Source organism: Sturnira hondurensis, unplaced genomic scaffold (assembly GCF_014824575.4).
Source record: "Sturnira hondurensis isolate 20B ecotype Veracruz unplaced genomic scaffold, ASM1482457v3 Scaffold0023357, whole genome shotgun sequence".
NCBI classification, from domain to species: Eukaryota; Metazoa; Chordata; class Mammalia; order Chiroptera; family Phyllostomidae; genus Sturnira; species Sturnira hondurensis.
In genome coordinates, this window is record NW_028095988.1 from 1,035,994 (window position 1) to 1,056,650 (window position 20,657).

The following is a 20,657-nucleotide window of genomic DNA, read 5'->3' on the forward strand; positions in this document are numbered from 1 at the left end:
ACAGGCTGCTGGGTAGAGGTTGTGAAGCAGAGCACCTCGCTTCTCTGGGCGGTGCCCTTCGCTCACACCTCCATTAAAGCAGTTGGCCGCTAATGGTGATCTCAACCACAGCAGAGGAGGGCAATACGTCCATTTGCCAGGAAGATTCTTGCGGGTGGGAATTCTTGGTCTCACAGGTAGGACAGAGGAGCTGACCCCAGGGAGAATACAGCCTGCGGGTAAGGGACACACTGTGGTTGAAGGGAGGGTTGTGCACTCTGCCAAAGTCAGGTCACCACTTAGGCCACATCCCCTCAAGGACCATCCCTCACTCAACATCCAGAGCCCCCCCCCCATCTGGCACCCCTCAACCTCCACAGCCTCTACTCCTGAAACACCCTTCACTCCACCCACTGGGCCAGGGCCTCGAGTGCCCCTGCCAGAAGCTATCCTGGCCCTCCTCGCCACCAGAAATACCTTTCCCCATGCCCACGTGTCCAAATCCATCCCTCTCCGTTGGTAGCTAGCAGAGCCCGCTGGGTTAGAGCTAGAGCCACAAGGGGGCACTATTACCCAGTAGATGTGCAGAACTCACCCCGCATGTTGGGAGGAGCCACTTTCATCCTCCTGGCTCACAGACCAGAAGGAGGGGAGAAGGCCTGTCCCAATAATCAGGAAATCTGGACAAGACAGAATTTCAAGGGCCCTGTCCTACGTCCAGGCATTCCAGGCCCAGCCTGCACACCTCTACGACAGGGTGCTGTCCACCTCCAGCCAGGCTGCCTGGCTCAGGCAGGACTGCCCTTCCTGCAAGAAAAGGGCTTTGCTGGGATCTGAGTCTGACTTGCAGAAGCCACAAGGCTTCAAGAGGCCATGGGAACCACCGAAGGCAAAAGTTGGCTAGCCAAAAAGTTCACTTGTTTTTTTTTTCTGTAAGATGGCTATAGTAGCACTTAGTTGTCTTTAACTTCACTCGAAATAAACTGTGTTAGACTGTATCGTGACAGCTGCCACATCAGTGTGCATTTTCTGAATAACTCATCAAAATTGGTGAATTTGTGTGTAGCCATTTTAATATTGAAGATGGAATAAAATAAGCAGTATTTTGACACATTATGCTTTATTATTTCAAGAAAGGTAAAAATGCAACTGAAATGCAAAAAAAAAAAAAGAGTTGTGCAGTGAATGGAGAAGGTGCTGTGACTGATAGAACGTGTCAAAAGTGGTTTGTGGTGTTTCATGCTGGAGATTTTTCACTGGACGATGTTCCACAATCGGGCAGACCAGGTGAAGGTGATAGTCATCAAATCGAGACATTAATTGAGACCAATCAATGTTGTACCACAGGAGATAGCCAACATACTCAAAATATCCAAATCAATGAAGTTTATTGGTGAAAATGAAAAATGTGTCTGTTATTTTACAGGAAAAAAACTAAATGGACATTTTGGCCAAACTGGTATTTCAAGAGAACAGATTCACTTGAAAAAATCATGAAAAAGGAAGAAGATGGGATTTCCAGAAAAGCTCAAAACTCAAAAGTTTATGTGACATTTCTCAGTGTTTACATATTGGCTCAAAAAATTTCTAACTATTGGGCCAGCCAAGCAGTGGGGCACATGGGTCCTCAGCTCACCAGATGGGGCCCTGATGGTGCAGGGCTACTCCACGGCCTGGATGAAGCCAGCTCATGGCAGTGTCCGTGTGTGGCGGTCAGACAGCCCACCTGTGCTGTCTGCGGTCAGCCCAACGGCACTGCATGGCCCTTGGCTTGGCACGTGTCAGGAAGTGAGGTCATCGACAGAGACAGAGGTTGCAGGAAGCTGACCAGTGCTGCCTTTCTGGAGGGCAAACACCAGAGGACCAGCGGGTCACTCCTGGTTTTGCATCCGGAGGAGGAGTCCTGGACTAGGCTCCAAGGGCACGAGGATGTGCACTGTGGCACCATCTGAGGGATCGGTACCCGGGGCAGCCCGGGCATCGTCACCCGGGTCCATTGTGGAGGCCCCACGGAGGGCTCTGCGGCATCAGACCAGACGCACATAGCAACAATAAAAGTTTAATTGCTGCACTGAGTGCAAAACAATTAAGAAACAGAATGGACATCTGTACCACAAAACCATTAAAGAGTTGAAAATACGTGAGCAAAAGAATGCAGAATGGGAAAAGGGTAAAGAAAAAGTTGCTTCACATCTGAGAAACCTGAAAACATGACCTCAGCCAGTTGATCAAGATCAAAATCAACAGTGACATGTTGTGTTAATAGCATGTAGCCTTGATATGGTACAGTCTTTCCCCCGAGCCCATGACCCCAGTGTCATCCTGAGGACTACATCGGCCACCTCCCAGGAGAGGATGCCTCACAGTGCCCGACACTCCTCACACTATCGAGGGAAGTCAGACACAAGGACGGTCTGAAAGGTCATCATAACCGGGACAAAAAAAAGGGGGCATTAGGTAAAGACTAAGGAAATCTGGACAAACAATGGACTTTAGTTGGTTCACTCATTGTGACAAGTGTCATAATAATGTAAGATGCTAACAATAAAATTGGGTGGTGGCAGTGTGCAAGAACTCTATGTTATCTTTGCACTTTTTCAATAAATCTAAAACTGTCCTAAAATAAAAACTTTATTCAAAAATTACATACATACCAAGCCACAGCACTCATTCTCCAAAGCTCCTTCTAAGACAGAGATAACACAACGAAGATGTTAGAATGGAGGCCTGGAGGAGCAGGATGGGGACATTGATACAGCCACCAGGGACAGTCATGAGGGGGAGTGCCAGCCCTCTCTTCCAAGGTCTGAAAAGCCACAGGACAGGCCAGCGGCCCCAGGCTTCCCACATGGCCCTCCGTGCACGGACACATGCACGGCCACCCCTTGCGGGAAAGCCCAGGTGCCACGACGGGGAGACCAACCCAGACTCCCCGCTGCACATGTGCCTCTGTCCAGCTGGCTCCAGGCTGGCTGTGCCCAGACAGGGCAGGCAGGCTGACCAAGGCAGGCCCACCAGCAGCAGGAAGGCCTCAGCAGAGGAAGCCAGCAGGCAGCTGGGGCCTGCCCAGAAGCTACAGGACTGTGTGTGTGTGTGTGTGTGTGTGTGTTGGGGGGCAGTGTTGGGTGCTATGCCCCACCCGATACAGGCCATGAACTGCCACCCCTCCCCGGGGCCTGAAGAACACGCACGGTGCATCATGCGGAAAACACGAACATTAGTGGGACTGTTGCAGATGCATCCAGCAGGCTTATCTAGCCTGATGAGAAGTAAGTCTTTGGCTTGACCCCAAGGTAAGGGAGAGGGGGCCTGAGCATGAGATAGGGCTGAAGTGACAAGACCGGCACCCAAGAGTCCCAATCACAAGGCACTGATATCCTCAGAGGGACCCACCTCTACGGGGAGCTGCCTTCAGCCCTGTACTCCATCCTCCAGATGCGGCCAGGGAGACGTTTGTAAAGTGCAAATCTGGCCGTTACCATCCACAACACTTCGAAGCCTGTCACCTTGAAGCTTAGAGTCCCATCCAAGGTCCACCACGTCCCCTCTGACCTCGATGACACTCCCTTCCCACCCTCCAATCATGCCACTCACCTTTCATCAAGTCTCCTGGCATATCAGCCTCTTCCCCATCTCAGAAGCTTTGTACATGATGTCCCCTTGCCTGGCATGCCCTTCCCACTTGTCACTGTATTATGTTGGACTTTTCCTGTTGCATTTGACAGAAAACTCAACAAAATTAGCTTTCACAGAAAAGGAACTAATCACAGAGATTTCAAGTGTCAGTGTCCTGTCAGGGCTCGGCTCAGGCACCACTAGCAGCCAGGGCCCTGTGTCTCCAGCTCTCCGCTCTGCTCTGAACAGTGCTGGCTTCTGTCCTACCGTCACCTGCAACAGTGTGGAGACAGCAATTCCAGGCCGGAGAGCCCCTGACCTCAGGTTCAAGGTCAGGGGACAAGAGTACCACCTCCATCCCAGTATTCCCAGCAAGGGTCGCATAAAACCTCACTGCCTCAGATGGCATCAAGGGCTGCCCTGTAACCACTCACAAGAGTCAGGAAACATGCTCCTGGTCAGCTTGGGCCCAACACACATGGGCACCATTGTTCCGGAGAGGAAATGCCCTAACAACAAGGGAGGCGCCGAGCCCAGAGAAGGGGTTTTGATGCTATGCTGGTGAAATGCAGATGGCCCCCAGAGTCTACCCTTTTGACCCCCTAGCACCCAGACGCCCCTTCTTCCCACTCTGAGCTCACACGTGTATGAAAAACACACAAAGCACCGTGCCGCCCAGTCCGCGTCTGGGACCTCCGGCAGGCAGCAGACGTGAATGTGGCTCCTGACGAGGAACCACCCCCACACCCAGGGTCCCAGGCAGAAAGAGAGGAGAGAAAAGCTCCCATAAACCCCTTGCTTTTTCATCCTTGGATGCTGTCAGGTGAGACAAGTCGCAAGCTTATTTGCCTCTTTTCTTACAGCATCAAAAGATCAGCAGAGAGAGCACACAGATGCCATCCAGCCTCCGCAGTTTATTCTCCCAAGACACGGTGGCACACTGACCGGCTCTTTCACACCAGACAGCGGGAGGCACCAGTTAGTCCCCCAGCCAGGGCTGGGGCAGCTCTCACATTTCTCCACGGCTCCGTCAGCCAACATTTACCGTCTGCCATTTCTAACACCCTACTCCCGGTGCCGTTTGCAGTTAAGAGAAAACGTAACTTTAGCTGGTTTACACAGGTGGTTCACAGACTCACGGAGCCAACCCCCAAAGGAAAACCAGTCTCCCTCCTGCTCGCTGGAACCTTTTTGTTTAAATCAGTGTTTAACAGAGATGAGGTCACAGAGTAATTATCTCTTCAGCATTATTCATTTGTGTGTGTGTGTGTATGTGTGTGTGTGTATTCAACTCTTTCAAAAAACAGACACCAGGACTATGTTAGTGAAAACAGCCGTGAGAGAAATGGGGACACCTCTGGGGAAGGCTGGGAGCAAGCCATCTGCCTCTGAGGGAAGGAGAACTGAGTGGCTGGCCACAGCCCTGCCTGCCATTCATCTAAAGAAGGTACGGCAGGACTGTTGGTGGTCCTCAAGGAGGAGCCCCGTGTCTGCCAGGAAGGGGCCTGCCACGGTATTCCTGTTTTGTTCCGTCCCCAGCTGGGAGCATCCCATGGGAATCATGAGCTCACACAACACGACAAAAGCTTTCAAAGCTCAGCAGTGGGCATACACGGCCAGTTACACTCCTGTAGTGGGAGGTCTGTCAGGTGCATTCCCAGAGCACCCTATTCTCAGGGCACCCACACGGGGCCTGGTGGGCCAGTCTATACGAGAGAAAACTCAGCAAAGGAGAGTGAGTGGAGGGAGCCACCGCACCTGCCAACGCAGCTGATCTAGGGCGATCCCCGTACTCCTCCTCTCCCTCCTCTACTGTCAAAGGTGCCCTTGACCACAGGCATCACCTCTTCAGGTGTTGGGGACTCACCTGAGAGCATAACCCACGCCTTCATTCCGAGGGATCTTTGAGAGCTTGGTATTTGACACCTGGACCACTGTGCCTGTCTTGGTCTGGGGTTGCTGCACAGGTCTGTTTACAGGCACAACGGGGCAAGAGCACCTGACATCATCTGAGTCCTCATATTCCTTCCTGCCCCATTGCATCAAAGCATCTCTCTCCCCTCCGCTGTCCAGGGTCAACCACCCTCTCAATATATGGACTCCACTCCTTACTTACTAGTCCAGACCATCAGGAGACCAAAGAGCAGTGGCCATGATGTATAAGTCTATTGCACCTTGCTTTTCCTCCCAGGGAATGTGCTACTTAGAGGAACAGAACCTCCAACCCTGAATAGTCAAGTTGCAGAGACAGGGAGAACAGAACCACCTAGTGGCCACCGGAATGATGACAAGTGGGGTCTACTCCATTCACCCCTTGGATCCTGCCTGGTCAGCTTATCCTCCCTTTGGGACACAGCTCCATACAGGGCTCAGATCGAATGACCTGCATTCTACAGAAGGCACCCCATTGTTTTATAAGGTTTCCCTCAAGCCAATACTTCATTCACTCTTAGAAGGCCATTCCCACACTCTGTAAGGCTGGCCACCTCTGAGCCTTGTTCGTGGGTGACCACTGGGTCCCATGGTCATGGGCTAGTCTCTCAGCTGCTTCACTGTGAATCAGGACCCCAGTCAGATCCTACGCTACGCCTAGGGGTCGGACACTGTGTTCGTCCCCAGATAGTACTTCTTGCTGAATAGGCGCCTAGCTCAAAATGGAAGGGGGCTAATGTACTGTTCCCTCCCTGCCAAGTGGCCAGTAACACATGCGGGCTCTGTGTCCCTCCCGGTTGCATTCAGAGGCAGCAGTAGCCAGACCTGCTGTGGCAAGTGGGCACCCATTCTCTGAGGCCCATGTGTCACCCCAGGACGTGTTTTAGGGGGTGGGGTCCCAATGCACTATGATTCCAAAACCTTTTGGTTAAGTCCCACTGGGGATACAGTTGGACCTGGGAGGACACAGAAATGCCATGGCTGAAGGGATTAAGGCGAACATTTCCACGAGCACAGGAATGTTTGAACAGACTCTGTGCCCGCATCCTCGTGAGAACACACATTGTGCCTGACAGGGAAACACGTCCCCCGCCCAACTGTAAAACAGAACACGTGCACATCCCCCCTTCGGGCAACACAGGTGGACAAAACACGTTAGAACAGACCTGCAACCGGTCAGTTCACTTGGGTTTTGGAGGACACGTATTCCACATCGGGGGGCATTGCTAGCTCCTGTCGATAAAACTGACCCAAAGAATCCCTGGAGCCCTCCCACAGACCAGGGCTTAATGCACAGCTGTGAGTGCCACCCAGGAGTGACTGCTGAGGTTTGGGTCCAGCAATTTTCCATTACAGACACACGGCTGGACATGGACCTTGACTGACACGGCTCTTATGACTGGAGACCATAAAATAATCTTGAAGTCTGAAATACCGATCATGTCACAGGTGAATTCGAGGACACGCTCTGATGGGCAGGGCGGTGGGTCTCCAGGAGAGATCTTGTAAGCAAATGGACATGTTTGTGCAGGAAGTTGCCCCATGGGAGTGCTAGAAGGTACTTGACATAACCACAAGCAGGATTTCCCCCTTCAGCGGAGTTTGGGACCACGTGAGTTTCCAAAGTCATATCCTACAGCCACTTGTGCGGTGTCCTATGAAGGCTCTTGATTGAGCAAGAGAGCTGCTTGGTGTATGGATAGCAGTTTCAAGGTGTAGAGACAGCCTCCTGTTGGAAGGCTCCTCTGATGGGAGGAGGTAAAGCAAGTCAGCACACCAGGCTGATGGCGTGCTATTTGCCCCATTTGGTTCTTCAGTGACTTGTAGGTGGGGGCCAATGGCATGTTCAGGAAGAGCAATGAAAACTGGTTTATTAAACGGTCTCCGTGTGGGCCTGGCTCTATGGAAATCAGTATACGGGACTTGCGGGTGCATTAAAGTAAAACACACTGACACCCATCGGAACTCCAGTCCAGGATCAGAAAGAGATTGGGATTGGCAAGCAGGTGTACTGGCGTACTCCTCTGAGGTGGCCAGCTGGGTCCATGAAACAAGTGGACATTTGGGGGATGCAGCGATGCAGACGCTGGTTAAATCTAGACATCCTCCTCCTGCCCGCCTCTGAGACACAGGATGGCAACCAGGACTGTCCTGTGAACTGGAGAGACAGAGACTGTAGATCGCTACGGGAAGATTCTCTGGAGCCGGCAAACGGACTAACTATGGAAGCCCCAGGACACTGCAAATGGGCCCCAGCAGGAAGAGGTGTTTTCTCTGGGCTGGGCTTTGCATGCTCCGTCAGCCCCGTGGTAGATGGAAATCCTCAAGATACTGTAAGTTACTGGCACAGGAGACAGTACGCCAATTTGGACCAACGACTCACATTTCTCCAAAGACACAGTGGCAGTCCAAGGTGTCGCGTCCCACAAGGGGCAGAGAGACCTTCCTTGGAGGAATGGTGAGACGGAGAATCAGAACCGGCAACTGACATAGGGTGGGGAGCCGCAGGCAGGAAGGGCTGGCCTGCCTGCCATCAGCAGTGTGTGCTCGCCCCCAATATGAGGGGTGCGAAGGGAGTGTCCCCCCAGATAGACCCCTCTGGTTTTGTAGGTGGTCTCGGGGAGAGTGGCCGTCACGACATCACAACTCTTCCCACAGACAAAGGGGGCTGGCACAACTATGTTTCCCCCTAGTATCGTCTCAACTTGCTTTTTCCCATCTAATGCCGTTGTCCCAGGACCAGGGCTGCAACTGTGGGGGCCAGAAGCGGGGAGGATTCCTGAGCACGAAACTGTGACTGCACCTTTAAACCCTGATGCGGCGATTCCTAAGGGCCTGGCAGGTGGATCCTGCTTCCATCCCTCTGCCAGAACGTGGCTGGCAGGGGATGAGGCAACACACCCGCCGGTTGAGGCGTCCACTGGTGCCGCACAACCCACCCTCACAGGACGGCAGTGGACTTGGGGGAGGCCATGGCTAGACTAGTATTGCTTATGATCTAGACCAGCACAGAGGCTGAATCTAACACCCCTTCCGGGGTGGAAGACCTGGCGCGTAAGTGGAGAGGGCAGAGGGAAAGGGAGCAGGTGCGTTATGGACGCCCAGCAGAACACTGGGGCAGCTTCACATCATCTCAGGAGGCCTGGAGAAAGAGGACACTGCCTCTTATCTCGATTACAACAGACACCTGAAAGGTGAACCAAAGCCCCGCTTACTCGTGATACCTAATGAGGTTGAATGGAGGCTGCAAACCCGAGTGGCCTCGCCCTGGGGCACATTGTAAGGGGCTGGATGAACTGCCTCAATGGGCTCAGTGGGCCCCGGTCTTACTTCCAGGTCACACTGACGTGGCATAGCACTGGCGTTGTTGGTAAGGTCGTCCTTACGCCAATGGCCACACACGCAGACCGTGGGGTTACACCCTCCCCAGGATGTGATACCGATGGAAGATGTTCCGCCTGAGAAACCATGAACTCATTTCTATGCTAAGTGACTCTGCACAAGTGACTCTTCATGGTTAAGGCACGGATAGCACATCAGGAGAGGTGACGAGTAATACTAAATGTAGATGCCCGGATACATTCCTTCTGTAAGAAAGTCTCATTCAGAGGCTGGAGGGGCCGACCTTTGCTTATCTGAACAAACTCTGGCCTTTGCCCTTGGCTCCTGGGAGGTTCCCTCTAGGCCCCTGGGAAGACCTAACTGGAGTGTCTTTGTTTGCCTCAGGGCACTGGACAGTCCAATAATCTGACACAGGATAGGGACTTTGGGATGAGCCCTATCAGCCTTGCCTCCAGGAGGAACTAGACACTAACGGTCAGCCACGCTGACAGTGTGTGACCAAGATCCAATACAAATGCTGGACACCAAAGGCTCCTGGGGTGGCAACACTGTGTGGACTGTCCCCCTTTGCTCCAGGACACTGACACGTCCCGAGGACACAGGAGCCTGCCATTTGGCAGGAAGGGTGGCTGTGGGGACCCTCAAGCTCCTGTCTGGAGACTGAAGTGCAGACACACGTGTAGAGACTTTTCTCCCACACCGCAGCTTGCCAACCCCCTAGCAGGCCTGGAATTCCAGAACCACTGAAGTTTGGAAACTCTAAAATCAGAAGGAAAACTGCTTTCCCAGAAAGAGCCTCAAGTGAGCCGGGGCCAAGCTGGGGGCTTTATGTGTGGACACAGCAGCCCCGTGAGGGGGGCATGGGGGTCCCCTGCACCGTGGAGATGAGACCCCGGGAGGTGACGTCAGTCAACTGAGTTCCCATGGGGGCACTTGTCAGCTGGGGGAAGGGCGGTGTGGGCGTCTGTTGTAGGCCGGCTGGCGCCTCTGCCAGCAGCCAGGTGCTTCCCATCCCTTGCTGGTGTCCCCAACCTGCGTCTTGAATGCAAGTCTGTTCCCTACTGGCCCCTGCCCAGGAAGTGAGCGCATCTGACAGACCTGCCGGCTCTGGTTCCCAGGAACTTCTTTCTCACCGAGAAAGAAGTCTGGGCTCCTGCCACAGGCCCTTGAGACCAGAGTCAGGGAAGAACAGGGGGAGATATAGACACTCCGTGGAGGGCCTTCTATGGCAGACTCACACCTAAAAGTTTTAATCAATCACCACCTTTTAAAATGGAGAGATTTTACATCAAAATGTACTTTGGGAACTTGTCTTGAAGAATGAGAACATCTGGCCCCCTGGGCCCAGGTCCCCAGAAGGCAGCAGTTTCAGGAACTGCAAATGCAGCCCCTCCCCACAGGGCCTGTGCTCTCAGCGCCCCACAGCCCCAGCAGGCCCACGAGCCTCCGCTTCTGACTGCCACGCAGTCGGAAACAGACCCCACAGCCCAGCCGCAGCTGGCGGCACCATGGGCGCACCCACAGTCACACGCACTGCTGTTTCACGACCCGAGTCTCCTCTTCCCCAGGCACACACACTCTGCTAGTGCCTGTCTCAGTGTTTAAATGCCGGCCGCTACCCACCATCTACCACATGCAAGACCCACAGAGTCACACACTGCACAGTCCGCCCACTGCTTTAGAGAAGGAGCCGGGCAGTGGCAAAAGTGCGCGCGTGGGGGCCTCACACCCGAGTCCGAGTCCTTCATCCCGGCCGGAAAGCCCCAGAAGTCCACCGTGGAGGAAAACAAAATGAATTCTCTCACCCTCAGGTCCCAGTCCAAGCCCAAAGTGACACACTAGCTGAGGTCCACATTTGGGGAAGGAGAAGAAACGAGGGGGAAGGAGGGAGAGGAAGCAGTGGCAAATGAAGAAACGACCACAAAGCCAGCAAGCTGACACTGTGACCCTTTCACCCCATGGGGCCTCTTAGTGAGGGACGAACTCCTTGAGTAAGACAATGGAAGGAAGGTCTAATCAACAGATTGACTCAATATCTGGCCTGGGGAAGCCTGGACATTCAGATACCATCATCAAATTCAAACACTGTTTTTTCTTTTCTCACTTTTTTAGTTTATAACCCTTTGTACTATTTGAGTTTTTTTGCAATGTACGTGTACTACTTTTACAATTAAATGCAAACATTTAAAGTGACTTTTTTTAAGTAAAGAAGTAATCACAGCGAAACATGAAATGGAAAATTAACTTTAGGGACGGGCCTTCCAGTTGAGTCCAAAAGCCACGACATGGTCTCTCTTTCCAGTCTTTGGTCATCTTCTGGCCTTCGGTCCTCTCGGTCCACCTACAGAGCACCTGAAGTGACCTTGAACGGCTTTCAAAGCTTCCCTACAGCTCCCGCTGACAAGATCCCTACCAGGAACCCAAGAGGAATCAAGTCAGCAAAATTAAGTTAATTTACAGCTGTAGCAAAAACTGGCCCAATAACCCGGCCCCACGCACTTGGTGCTGAGCGCCCACAGAGAGGTGCGTTGCAGGGTGGAGCAGAGGGTGCCACAGGGACCAGCACAGGGACTCCAGGTGACACGACCCCCGCGTGCGCTCAAGTGGGTGTCTCACAGGACAAAGGTGGTGAAGAAGATGTGCATCTTGGCCAGGAAGGTGGTGACGGAGCCCTGCCGCCAGAGCTTCATCTCTACATCCAGAGCGAAGTCCCGAGGCTCACGCACTGAGCGCTGTAGGTAGACAAGGCCTGTGTAGGAGTTGAGCCTACGCGTGCCGAAGTAGCCCTCCTCGTTGCCCCTGGTGATAGTGAGGGCAATGGTGTCCCCTGCAAAGGCGGGCACTGGGCTGATGCGGAAAATGTGAGCCGGAACGAGGAGGCCGGTCTGGAAGTTGAGCTGGTAGTACGTGATGCGAGCCGGCGAGTTCTGGCACTCCAAAATGTCATGGCACGTGGTGCGCTCGCACTTCCTGTGGGGTGCACGGGACTTGGTCAGTGGGCCGGGGGCTCGAGGGCATCCATCCCAGGAGCTCCCGCCCCTGCTGGCCACCATCCTGGACAAGGCGCAGGCAGGCGTGAGGGCCAGCTGGCCCCAGCTCTACCCTTCAGAGCCTCGTAGCACCTGTTGAGTCACCTTTTCTGCCATTAACTGACTGCTTCTGGGCCATTTCCTCCTCTGCCTTGGGATGCCCCACCCTTTCTAGGCAGAAGCCTCCATACTCAGCTATGCTACGGGAGGGTGAGAAGAAAACCTTTGCCAAACCCCAGAGGGGGCCAAAGGCCTCAATTCTTAAGCACAGCGCAATGTGGTCTCTCCCTGGCCCTCTGAGCTACTGGCATCTCTGTCATTAAATCAGCATCAAAGCTGACCGCTTTCCAGATGGGGTGCTGTTCAGGCACCGGGACTCAGTAACTCCAAAGATCTTCTGAGCAGAACTCTCTAACTGGCACGCTGCAGCGCCAGGCCAGGGCAGGAACACTGCCCAGGAGCACGGGCACAGCACTCGTGCCACGCTGCGCCACGCACCGTGCCGAACACGCGTCTTCATTCCTCTGCTACGCACACCCTGGGGTGGTGCCACTGTCATTACCATGTTGCAGATGAGGCAGCTGGGACCCAGAGAAGGGAGGTCACTTCTCTCGGGTCACCCAAACACACTCCCCAGATCATGGACAGCCCTGTGTGTAATGGTGAAAAGGGGCAAACTGCCAGCAGGGCAGCAGGAAATGACACATTCATGCTAGGCAACCCTGTCTGAGGCAGGCTGCGCACAGACGCCAGACAGCCCCAAGGCGGGGACAGCCAGGTGGTGACGGCAGGGTGAGTCTGTGTGACAGCCCCGTGACACGTGCTATATGCTCAGAGAAGAGCGTGGATATACCCCAGCTGGTCAGCAATTGTGTGATTGGTTCGATGGGAGTGGCACGGGCTTGGTTTGCACGTTTCGACTGTATGAATATTTTCATAACCATGTGTCACTTCTGCAAAGGACTGTCACTTACTCTCTCCATGGCCTGTGCTAGGGTAATACATGTCTAGCCATGCAGAGACCCACCTGGTGAGGAGCTGAGGCCTCCTGCCCAGAGGTGTGAGCCTGGACAGCAGGATTCTGCAGCCCCATGAGACCCTGGGCCAGAGGCACCCGACTGAGCTGCCCCTGGTTCCTCACCCTCCAAAGCTGTGTGAGACGGTATGTTTGTCAGGTTAAGGTGCTAAGTATCAGAATAACTAATATGGTGTGTGTGTGTGTGTGCATGGGTGAGAGAGATTTTTCTGTGCCTCTTCCCTTCACAGACTGAACTTTCTGCAGGGGGCTTTCATTTGTGCCATTTGTGGTCAGTTCGACCACAGACTCTCCAGTGGGGGCAGGTGAAGAGCAGGGTGTGGTGAGGACAGGGGCCACAGGTCTCTTGGCCTCTGGGCATCATGGGATCTGTAGAGGGTCCCAGGCCCCAGGCTGGGGTGGAGACACTCACGTTTCGGAGACTTGGACGTAGTTTGGAGGGCATTCGAAGCGCAGGCAGCGGAAGCTGCCCTGGATGTTATGGCAAGTCTCGGCCTCAGAGCAGTTGTGGGTGCCCAGGGCACACTCGTCCAGGTCTGCAGGGAGGAGCGAAGGGGGTTGGCAAGGGTGCCCCACACTGGGGACTCTCATCCAAACCACCCAGGCCTCCAGCCTGGGTCTCACAGCAGCTGTTTCCGACTGCCAGACACAGCTCACAATTCCAGCCTGTGCTATACACACCCCAGCTAGTCCCCTACCCCTCACACCCAGTCGCCAGAGGACCTTGCTTTAAAATGTAAATAACTTTTTGTCCTGCTCTCTGAGGGCTTGCCATGCTTGAAGACCAAAAGCGCTAGTCCCTCCTACAGATGCCAGGCCCCCCACTGCAGGGCCTCTCTGGCCCTTCACTGGGCCCCCTCCACGTGGGCTGCAGTCCTGCTAGCCATTTCTGAGCCGCCCCAGTGCCTTGATCCTTATCCCACGGTTAGCTCCTTCCCATTCTTCAGGGCTCAGCTCAGGGCCACACCCTACAGGATGCCCTCCCTGACTATCCCACAGTGGTCCTCCTCCCCTTCGCCCTCCATTCCTTCCCCCGCTATTCCCCACATACTGCTTGTCCTGCTCTCAAACACATGCAAGCTATTGTGTCTGTCTGTTCTGTTTCCCACTTTCCCCGCCCCCCGTGTGAGTTCCAGGAGGGCGGGGAGGGGGAAGGCACGTCTTCCTCAGTCCTGCGGGGTCCCCAGCACCCAGCAGAGTGCCAGGCACATGCCACATTCTCTACACGGATTTGGGGGTAGAGGTTCAAGACTCCCCACTTGCAAACACATGCTCCAAAGCACACAGCTACGAATGCCCCCATGAACTGCATGGACACGCTCACACTTCCTGTGCATATGGCTGGCCATGCATATAAGCTTAGGCACACTCATGCAGACACACCCACATAAAAAGGGCCCATTCGAAACATTGAAACACCACCCCCCCACACACAAACATATGAGTAAATATCTCTGACAAAAGCTCAGAGAAGCAAGCGTGTGTGTGTGTTTCGCAGGGAACCAGTGGATCAAATAAATGGCTCACAGAGACCTTCCTTTGCCTGGGGTGGGGGGAGCAGGGGTCTGTCAGGCACTTCCTGGAGGGCTTCAGATTTTATTCTCCGGTCCTCCACACTGAGCCAGTTTAGGGATTTGTCTTCACCCAATCCTCACGCTAGTCCATTGGGGTGAAGGTCACTGGCCTCCCCAGAAGAGGGAACTGGGGATCCAAGATGGACATAACCTTGCTCAAGGTCATGCAGCAGTCAGCAAGGCAGCTGGGGCTGGAAGCCAGGTCCGCCTGATGTCAAAATGTGGGACCTAATCATGATGCCAAGCTGACTCCCAACAATACCTGCTGCAACATAATAGTAATGACAGCAACAGCCAACTTGCATCATGAGTTCACCACCTGCTTATGCTCCAGCACGCCACACGCTCGCTTATCCTCACAGGTATGGGCGTCACCCCCTCATCCAGACACGCCCAGGGCTGGGCAGCTGCAGCAGGACCACCCCTCAAACCCAGGCCTGCTTCAGACTCTAGGTTGCTGTCTGCCGTGCTCGACCACGAAGACCAGCTCACGGCCACTCACCTCTCCAAGCCCCACTTTCTCCCTCTGCAAAGTGGTCACGATCCCAATTTCCCAGGGAGGCAGAGAGTGGGAGGAAACGTGGCGGGAGCCAGGGCGGGCTGGGCCAAAGGTGGGCACGGTTGTTGTCCTGATGTTCACTAATTAAATCCACACGTTGGAAGGACCCCCTTCTTTTCCTTACCCCATGCCAGCCACCCACAATGTGAGCAGGAAATCCTGACCCTGAAGCCTGGGCTGGGTTAGAGCAGGAATGAGATGGTAGCAGCTTCACTGTCTGCCCTGGGCCGGTCTTGACAGGCGTGTCCAGAAGTGGCAGGAGGAGCCCAAGGCTCAGTGGCTGGGGAAGCTGCTGCAGGACTCCCTGAGCACCCCAGGGTCCTTGCCCCTTGGTGTTGCCAGGCCCCTGGAGTCTGCAGGCCTTTGACCCTGAAGCCTCCCCTGGAGAGCTCCAGCCAAAGGGAGAGCTCACGGCTGTGTGCCAGGGAGTGTCCCTGTACCTCGCCCGGGCGGTGATGCCACAGCTCAGACATGCACCAGCAGAAACTAAGTCAGCAGGAAGGCGGACAGCACTGCCAAACGCTGGCCCTTATTTAGGGGCACGCTGGCCAAGGCTTCACACACACCAAAACCAAAACCAAACAAACAAGGCAGGATTCCAGGTATCTTCAGTATGATCTTAGACAGTATTATATTGCATTTGTACAGGGTGGACAAAAGTGGGTTGACAGTTATGCAACACAGAGTTTTTTCTTGTATTGTTATTTATTAATTGTTGTATTATTTCCCGCATGAATGACTATCAACCTACTTTTGCCCTGCCCTCTACGTATGTTTGTATATATTGGCATAAAGACAGACTGGAAGGAAAACATCCAAATACTGGCAAAAGTGGCCTCTCAATTCGGTCATGTGGTGGAATGTTCGAAGAGTGCCTCTCGTGTGCTGGCTGCTGTGTGTGCTTGCGAACCAGAGTCACGGCCCCTCCTTCACAGAGTGTGAGTTCTAGGGGGCGTGCCGGACCTCAACGCCTGAACATTCTCCTGTCCCATTTCTCACTCTAAAGGAGGGGCAATGCTGACATGAGATACGAACTGGCACACTCTGCCCCCCAGGGCCATCCCACCACTGGAGCCGGGAAACTCAGTGTTTGGTCCAACTCAGAACAGGACCAGAGAGGGCAAAGAAGCAACTGCTTAGCTCTAACGGCCAGGGGCCACAGAGGGCACCGCGGCATGACTCAGGATGGGGATGTGACCAGGCAGAGCCAGCATCTCAAACTCTGCCCTCGTCTACCTGTGATAGCAGAGACTCTGCCAGCAAAACAGTTTGGAGAGAAAATACAAGCATCCCACGTGTGGGATACCTCCCGGGTCAGGGCTGGTGACACAGCACAGAGGAGACCTGGGCCTCGGTTCTGCTGCATCTCAGGGAAGGGGTCCCTGGGCAGGCTGTGAGGGTGCAAAAGGGCTACCCCACACTCTGGAAGATGACGCAGAGAGCGGGCTAGGGAGGCCAGCAAGGGGAGCTATGGGTACCAGGGCCCAAGACCAGCGGTGGAGGTCAGATGCACCCGTGACCAGCACCGATGGGACACGTGCCTGGGCCGAGGGAGCCCTCTGGTACGGCACAGGCACACTCAGTCTGGGCACTCCTCTGATCCTGGCCAGCACGGGCCAGGGAGGAGGGGTCGGAGAGAGACAGTCTTGAACGGACCAGGTTTTCAACCTGAAGTGCCATCAAGAGCAAACTTCGCTGCAGTTCTGACTGAACCTTCCTAGAAGTGACCACACTTGTGTTTTTCCATCAGGTGCACACGGCCTCAGTCTCTAAAGTGAAAACACATTCTGGAAACATAATAAAGTATTTCCCACACAGCTCAGTTTATGGGGGGTAAAATCTCTACCTTTATGGAGTCCACACCAATTATTTTTCAAATGAAAACACAGGGTACTTTGCAGCCAAAAGAGACTAGGTTAGCTCCTGTGAGCGAGCCCAGCAGGGCTCCAATTTACCTGTTCTTACTCAGAGCCCTTTAATTTTTATTATTATTGCTATTATTATTATTTACATGAGCCTACAGTAAGGAACCCTTTTGCATTGGGACTAAGGATACACATGGAACTGAAACAATCCTTTTGGGCACAGTGCACTCTGACCTACGGCATGTCCGTTCTACCCAACCCAACCCTATGTTCTACTCTTCATTAAAAAAAAAAAAAAACCCAGCTGGCTGAGACCTACGAATTTGATCTTAGGGTCCTTTTATAGGTAGCAACTGTTAGTCCAACTCTGTACCCTTTCAGGTGCCAACCCTGACCACTAGTCCCCCAGAATCTCAGGGTCTGCCTTAGTGGACCGAAGCTGCTACCCAGGGACCTGCGGGCTCTCAGCCCCACCACCGGAGAAGGCTGTCATGACGACCAGCACAGGACAGGTGAGCTGTGCTCTGAGCAGCTGAGTTGTTGGGGTTGCGGGTGCTGCTCCTATACCCGGCCCCAGGCAAGTTCTCGCCACTTTGCCCTGGTGGCTTGCCAGGCCCGGAATTTGGTAGCTCTGGTGTATCCTAATGGTGCCAGACAAAAGACGATGACTCTTCAGCTTAGAAGATTAGATGTCACAGAACCATCCAGGGAAGCAGTCCCCTCAACTACAAATTTAACAGGTGACTGCCCAGCCCCTCTTTGCACGTCGCCAGTGACAGGAAGTCCCCTTCCCAGCTCTGGACGAGTACCTTTCTGCATGAAACTCTAGGATAAGCCTTCTGTGACCCTTTTTCCTTCACTTGGGGACCCACCTCAGCCCCTGAGTCTAGAGACCTGGCTGGCCCAGTCCCTGGATAGGATTGTAGACATCTGGGGACAGAGACCGAGACACCTAAAGCTGTTCTTCAGCAGGCTTCTCATTGGACAGGTCGGCATGCCTTTTAGAACCACCCCACGAGATCCCTGCCTCGCTCGCGGGGAAAGGCCCAGAGCTAAGTTCAAGTCCAGAAAATTGTAAGCTGGGTCGAGCAGCAGCAAGGCTATCACCTTTCCCATCCCGGACCCAGACCACCAAAGACACTGGCCATTCGTTGTGCATACACTTGGTATCGAGGTCCAAGTGCGCTCCATCCACGTCTGCTAGGACCCCGGCTGAGGCCCTGGTGGGCAGGGGCCCCTGCTTACCCTTGCAGGATCTCCCATTGGCTGTCATGGTGTAGCCCGACTCTGGGCAGGCACACTGGTAGCTCCCCGGCACGTTGACACAGCGGAAGTTGCAAAGGATACTGGCCCCTTGAGCACACTCGTCGATGTCTGCCAGAGAGACACTTACCCTGTGATTCTGCCCACCTACAGGGCCCGGCCTCTACAGCCATGCTGCCCCTGCTGCAGCTATGAGCTTAGGGCCCATTTTACAGATGAGGACAATAAGGCTCAGAGAGGAAAAGAGCTGCCCAAAGCCACACAGCAAAACGGGCCTCCCATTCTAGTGCTTGCCCCTGGGAGCTGCTCCACAAATACTACCAGCTCAGGGGCATCAGGCACCGACACAGGCCTGGACGTAGTACTCAACTAAAGGACCCCTCGCTCCACTGAGGTCAGAACTGGCATCTCCACTTTGCAGAAGAGGAACTAAGGTCAGACTCGGGAAGCATGTGCCGGAAGTCACACAGCCAGGAGGCCACAGGGATGGGACTCCGACTCTGATGTGATGCTAAAGCCTCTGCGTGTCTTGTGTGTCTCCGGCCCAGCGGGGACTCTTTGGGAGCTGGGTACACAGGGAAGGGGCCCCTCTCAGGAAGGGCCCTTGGGCAGAGAAAAGGTACCTGTGCAGGTGTGCCCGTCCTCAGCCAGCTGGTAGCCTTGGCGGCAGTAGCACTGGTAGGAGCCATAGATGTTGGCGCACTCCTGGCTGCAGCGCTGGGCCTCGCACTCGTTCACATCTGTGGAGAGACCAGCTGGTGGTCACGGTGGAACGCTCTCAACCCAGAGATGAGGCCCAGGGTCCAGACTCACCTAGAGCCGTCTCTTGAGAGAACATTAGTTCCAGCCTCCCTCTGAGGCTGATAAGGAATCAAAGGCCCAAATAAGGATAAGTGGTCCACCTGGGACAGGAAACTGAAGCAGGGGCAGGGCTGGCTTGCTGTGGAGTCCTGGTGTGGCCCGCTGCCTGGAGGAGGCAGCCACTAGCCAAACTCAGATCCCCTGCTCAGTACCAATGCTTCCCTCCTGAGGGTCCTCAGCACCTGGCACAGACAGCTCTGAGCAGTGTCACCCACGTGATAACAAGGACCCCCTCAAGTACCACATGGGTGTGAAGGGGGAGCTGACGTACATGAGAGAGTGGGCTGAGCAATGTGGGCCTGATGGAGTACAGGGTCACCTAACAGCTTACAATCAGATGGACCATCGACTGGACTGAGCTCCTGTAGGCAAGGATGGGTCTTTCACTCACAAAACTAAGACCTGCTGACCTCTTATGACATGCTAGGCCTGTCCCAGGAACTGGAGATGTCACCATGAACAAGAGGAGGGAGGGAGGGAGCTAATTAAATGAGCCAAAGAACTAGCAAGTCAGAAGGGGGCAAGTGATGGAGAAAGAACAGAGAAAGGGGAAAGGGATTACGTCCAGGAGGGTTGCAATTTCGGAGCCACGTAGGCATCTAGGGAAGCATTCGGGGCAGAAGGTGGTACCAGAACAAGACCTTGAGATGGGCACAGGCCTAGCAGAAAAGGAGCAGCAGGAGGTGGGTGTAATCAGAACAGAGGAAGCCAAGGGAGAGTGGTGGGAGGGGCAGTCAGATCCCGCAGGGCCTCTTAGGGCAAGTCTGAGCCACGCCCAGATCCCTAGGGCGTCACATGAGATACAGCACTCACACAAAATGAATGAACAAGAGAATAAATGAGTACTTTCCTCTAGACGCTGAGCTTCTGAGGGCCAGGGGCCACACTGGTTTCATCTCTGAGTCTCTAACATCCAGCCACAGGTGGGGAAAGGAAGTAGGTAGGGATGGGGTGGGTGAAGCCCTCAGGGCCCAAAAGTGGGTGAATGACCACTGTAAATAATGCCTGGGAGGCAGAGGCCTCACCCCCACACCTTGCACACAGCCAGGTAGAGAGGAGGTGCTCACAGGTGCTTACAATTCAACTGAATGAATGACAAGAGTGAGAGGGTGAGGTGTGGGTGCCCATCCCCATGTTGTCGGATTCAGCCTGGCCCCTGGACTGGTCCTGACCCATGGCAAGGCCAGCTCCCACCCACTGTCCCCTCCATCAGCCTTGGGTGCATCCCACAAAGGTGAGAACTCGGCTTCAGATGCCAATCGTGGGCCAAGTCCAACCTATTCACGTGCATGGTTTAACCCACAGTGTGTTTCCTAGACGTTTAAATCCATCAGCAATGTGTAAAAACTAGATTTCCTATAAATACCTACTTTTCTGGCATCTGGAAAACCAAAAAGATTGAATCACTCAGGACTGGGATTGCTGGGTGGCACCCACCTATGGGTGCTCTGTGGCTACCGCCCACTTTTGCCTGCAGATTCTGGACTCCTCAGGTAGCCACAGGCCCTGGTTCACGTTTTACTCACTTCTGTTCTTTGCCTGACCCCCAGGGCACTGACCCACGACCAGGATCAGAGCTCACTCAGGGGCAGAGGCTGCACT

The 20,657-nt window shown here is 54.1% G+C and overlaps 1 protein-coding gene across 3 annotated transcripts in view; it reads right to left on the reverse strand.

Annotated features, from left to right (window-relative positions):
• Window positions 1–11,047: 11,047 nt before the first annotated feature.
• FBLN2 (fibulin 2) overlaps window positions 11,048–20,657 on the reverse strand; it is a 106,540-nt gene continuing 96,930 nt past the window's right edge. For all 3 annotated transcript variants that reach the window (XM_037037494.1, XM_037037493.1, XM_037037492.1), the window contains 5 exons: window positions 18,818–18,934; window positions 18,177–18,305; window positions 13,346–13,469; window positions 11,481–11,838; window positions 11,048–11,420 (listed from right to left, as the gene is read on the reverse strand). In XM_037037494.1, coding sequence (XP_036893389.1) covers window positions 11,481–11,838; window positions 13,346–13,469; window positions 18,177–18,305; window positions 18,818–18,934 — 728 coding nt within the window. In that variant the 3' untranslated portion in view covers window positions 11,048–11,420. The remainder of the gene's footprint in view (window positions 11,421–11,480; window positions 11,839–13,345; window positions 13,470–18,176; window positions 18,306–18,817; window positions 18,935–20,657) is intronic.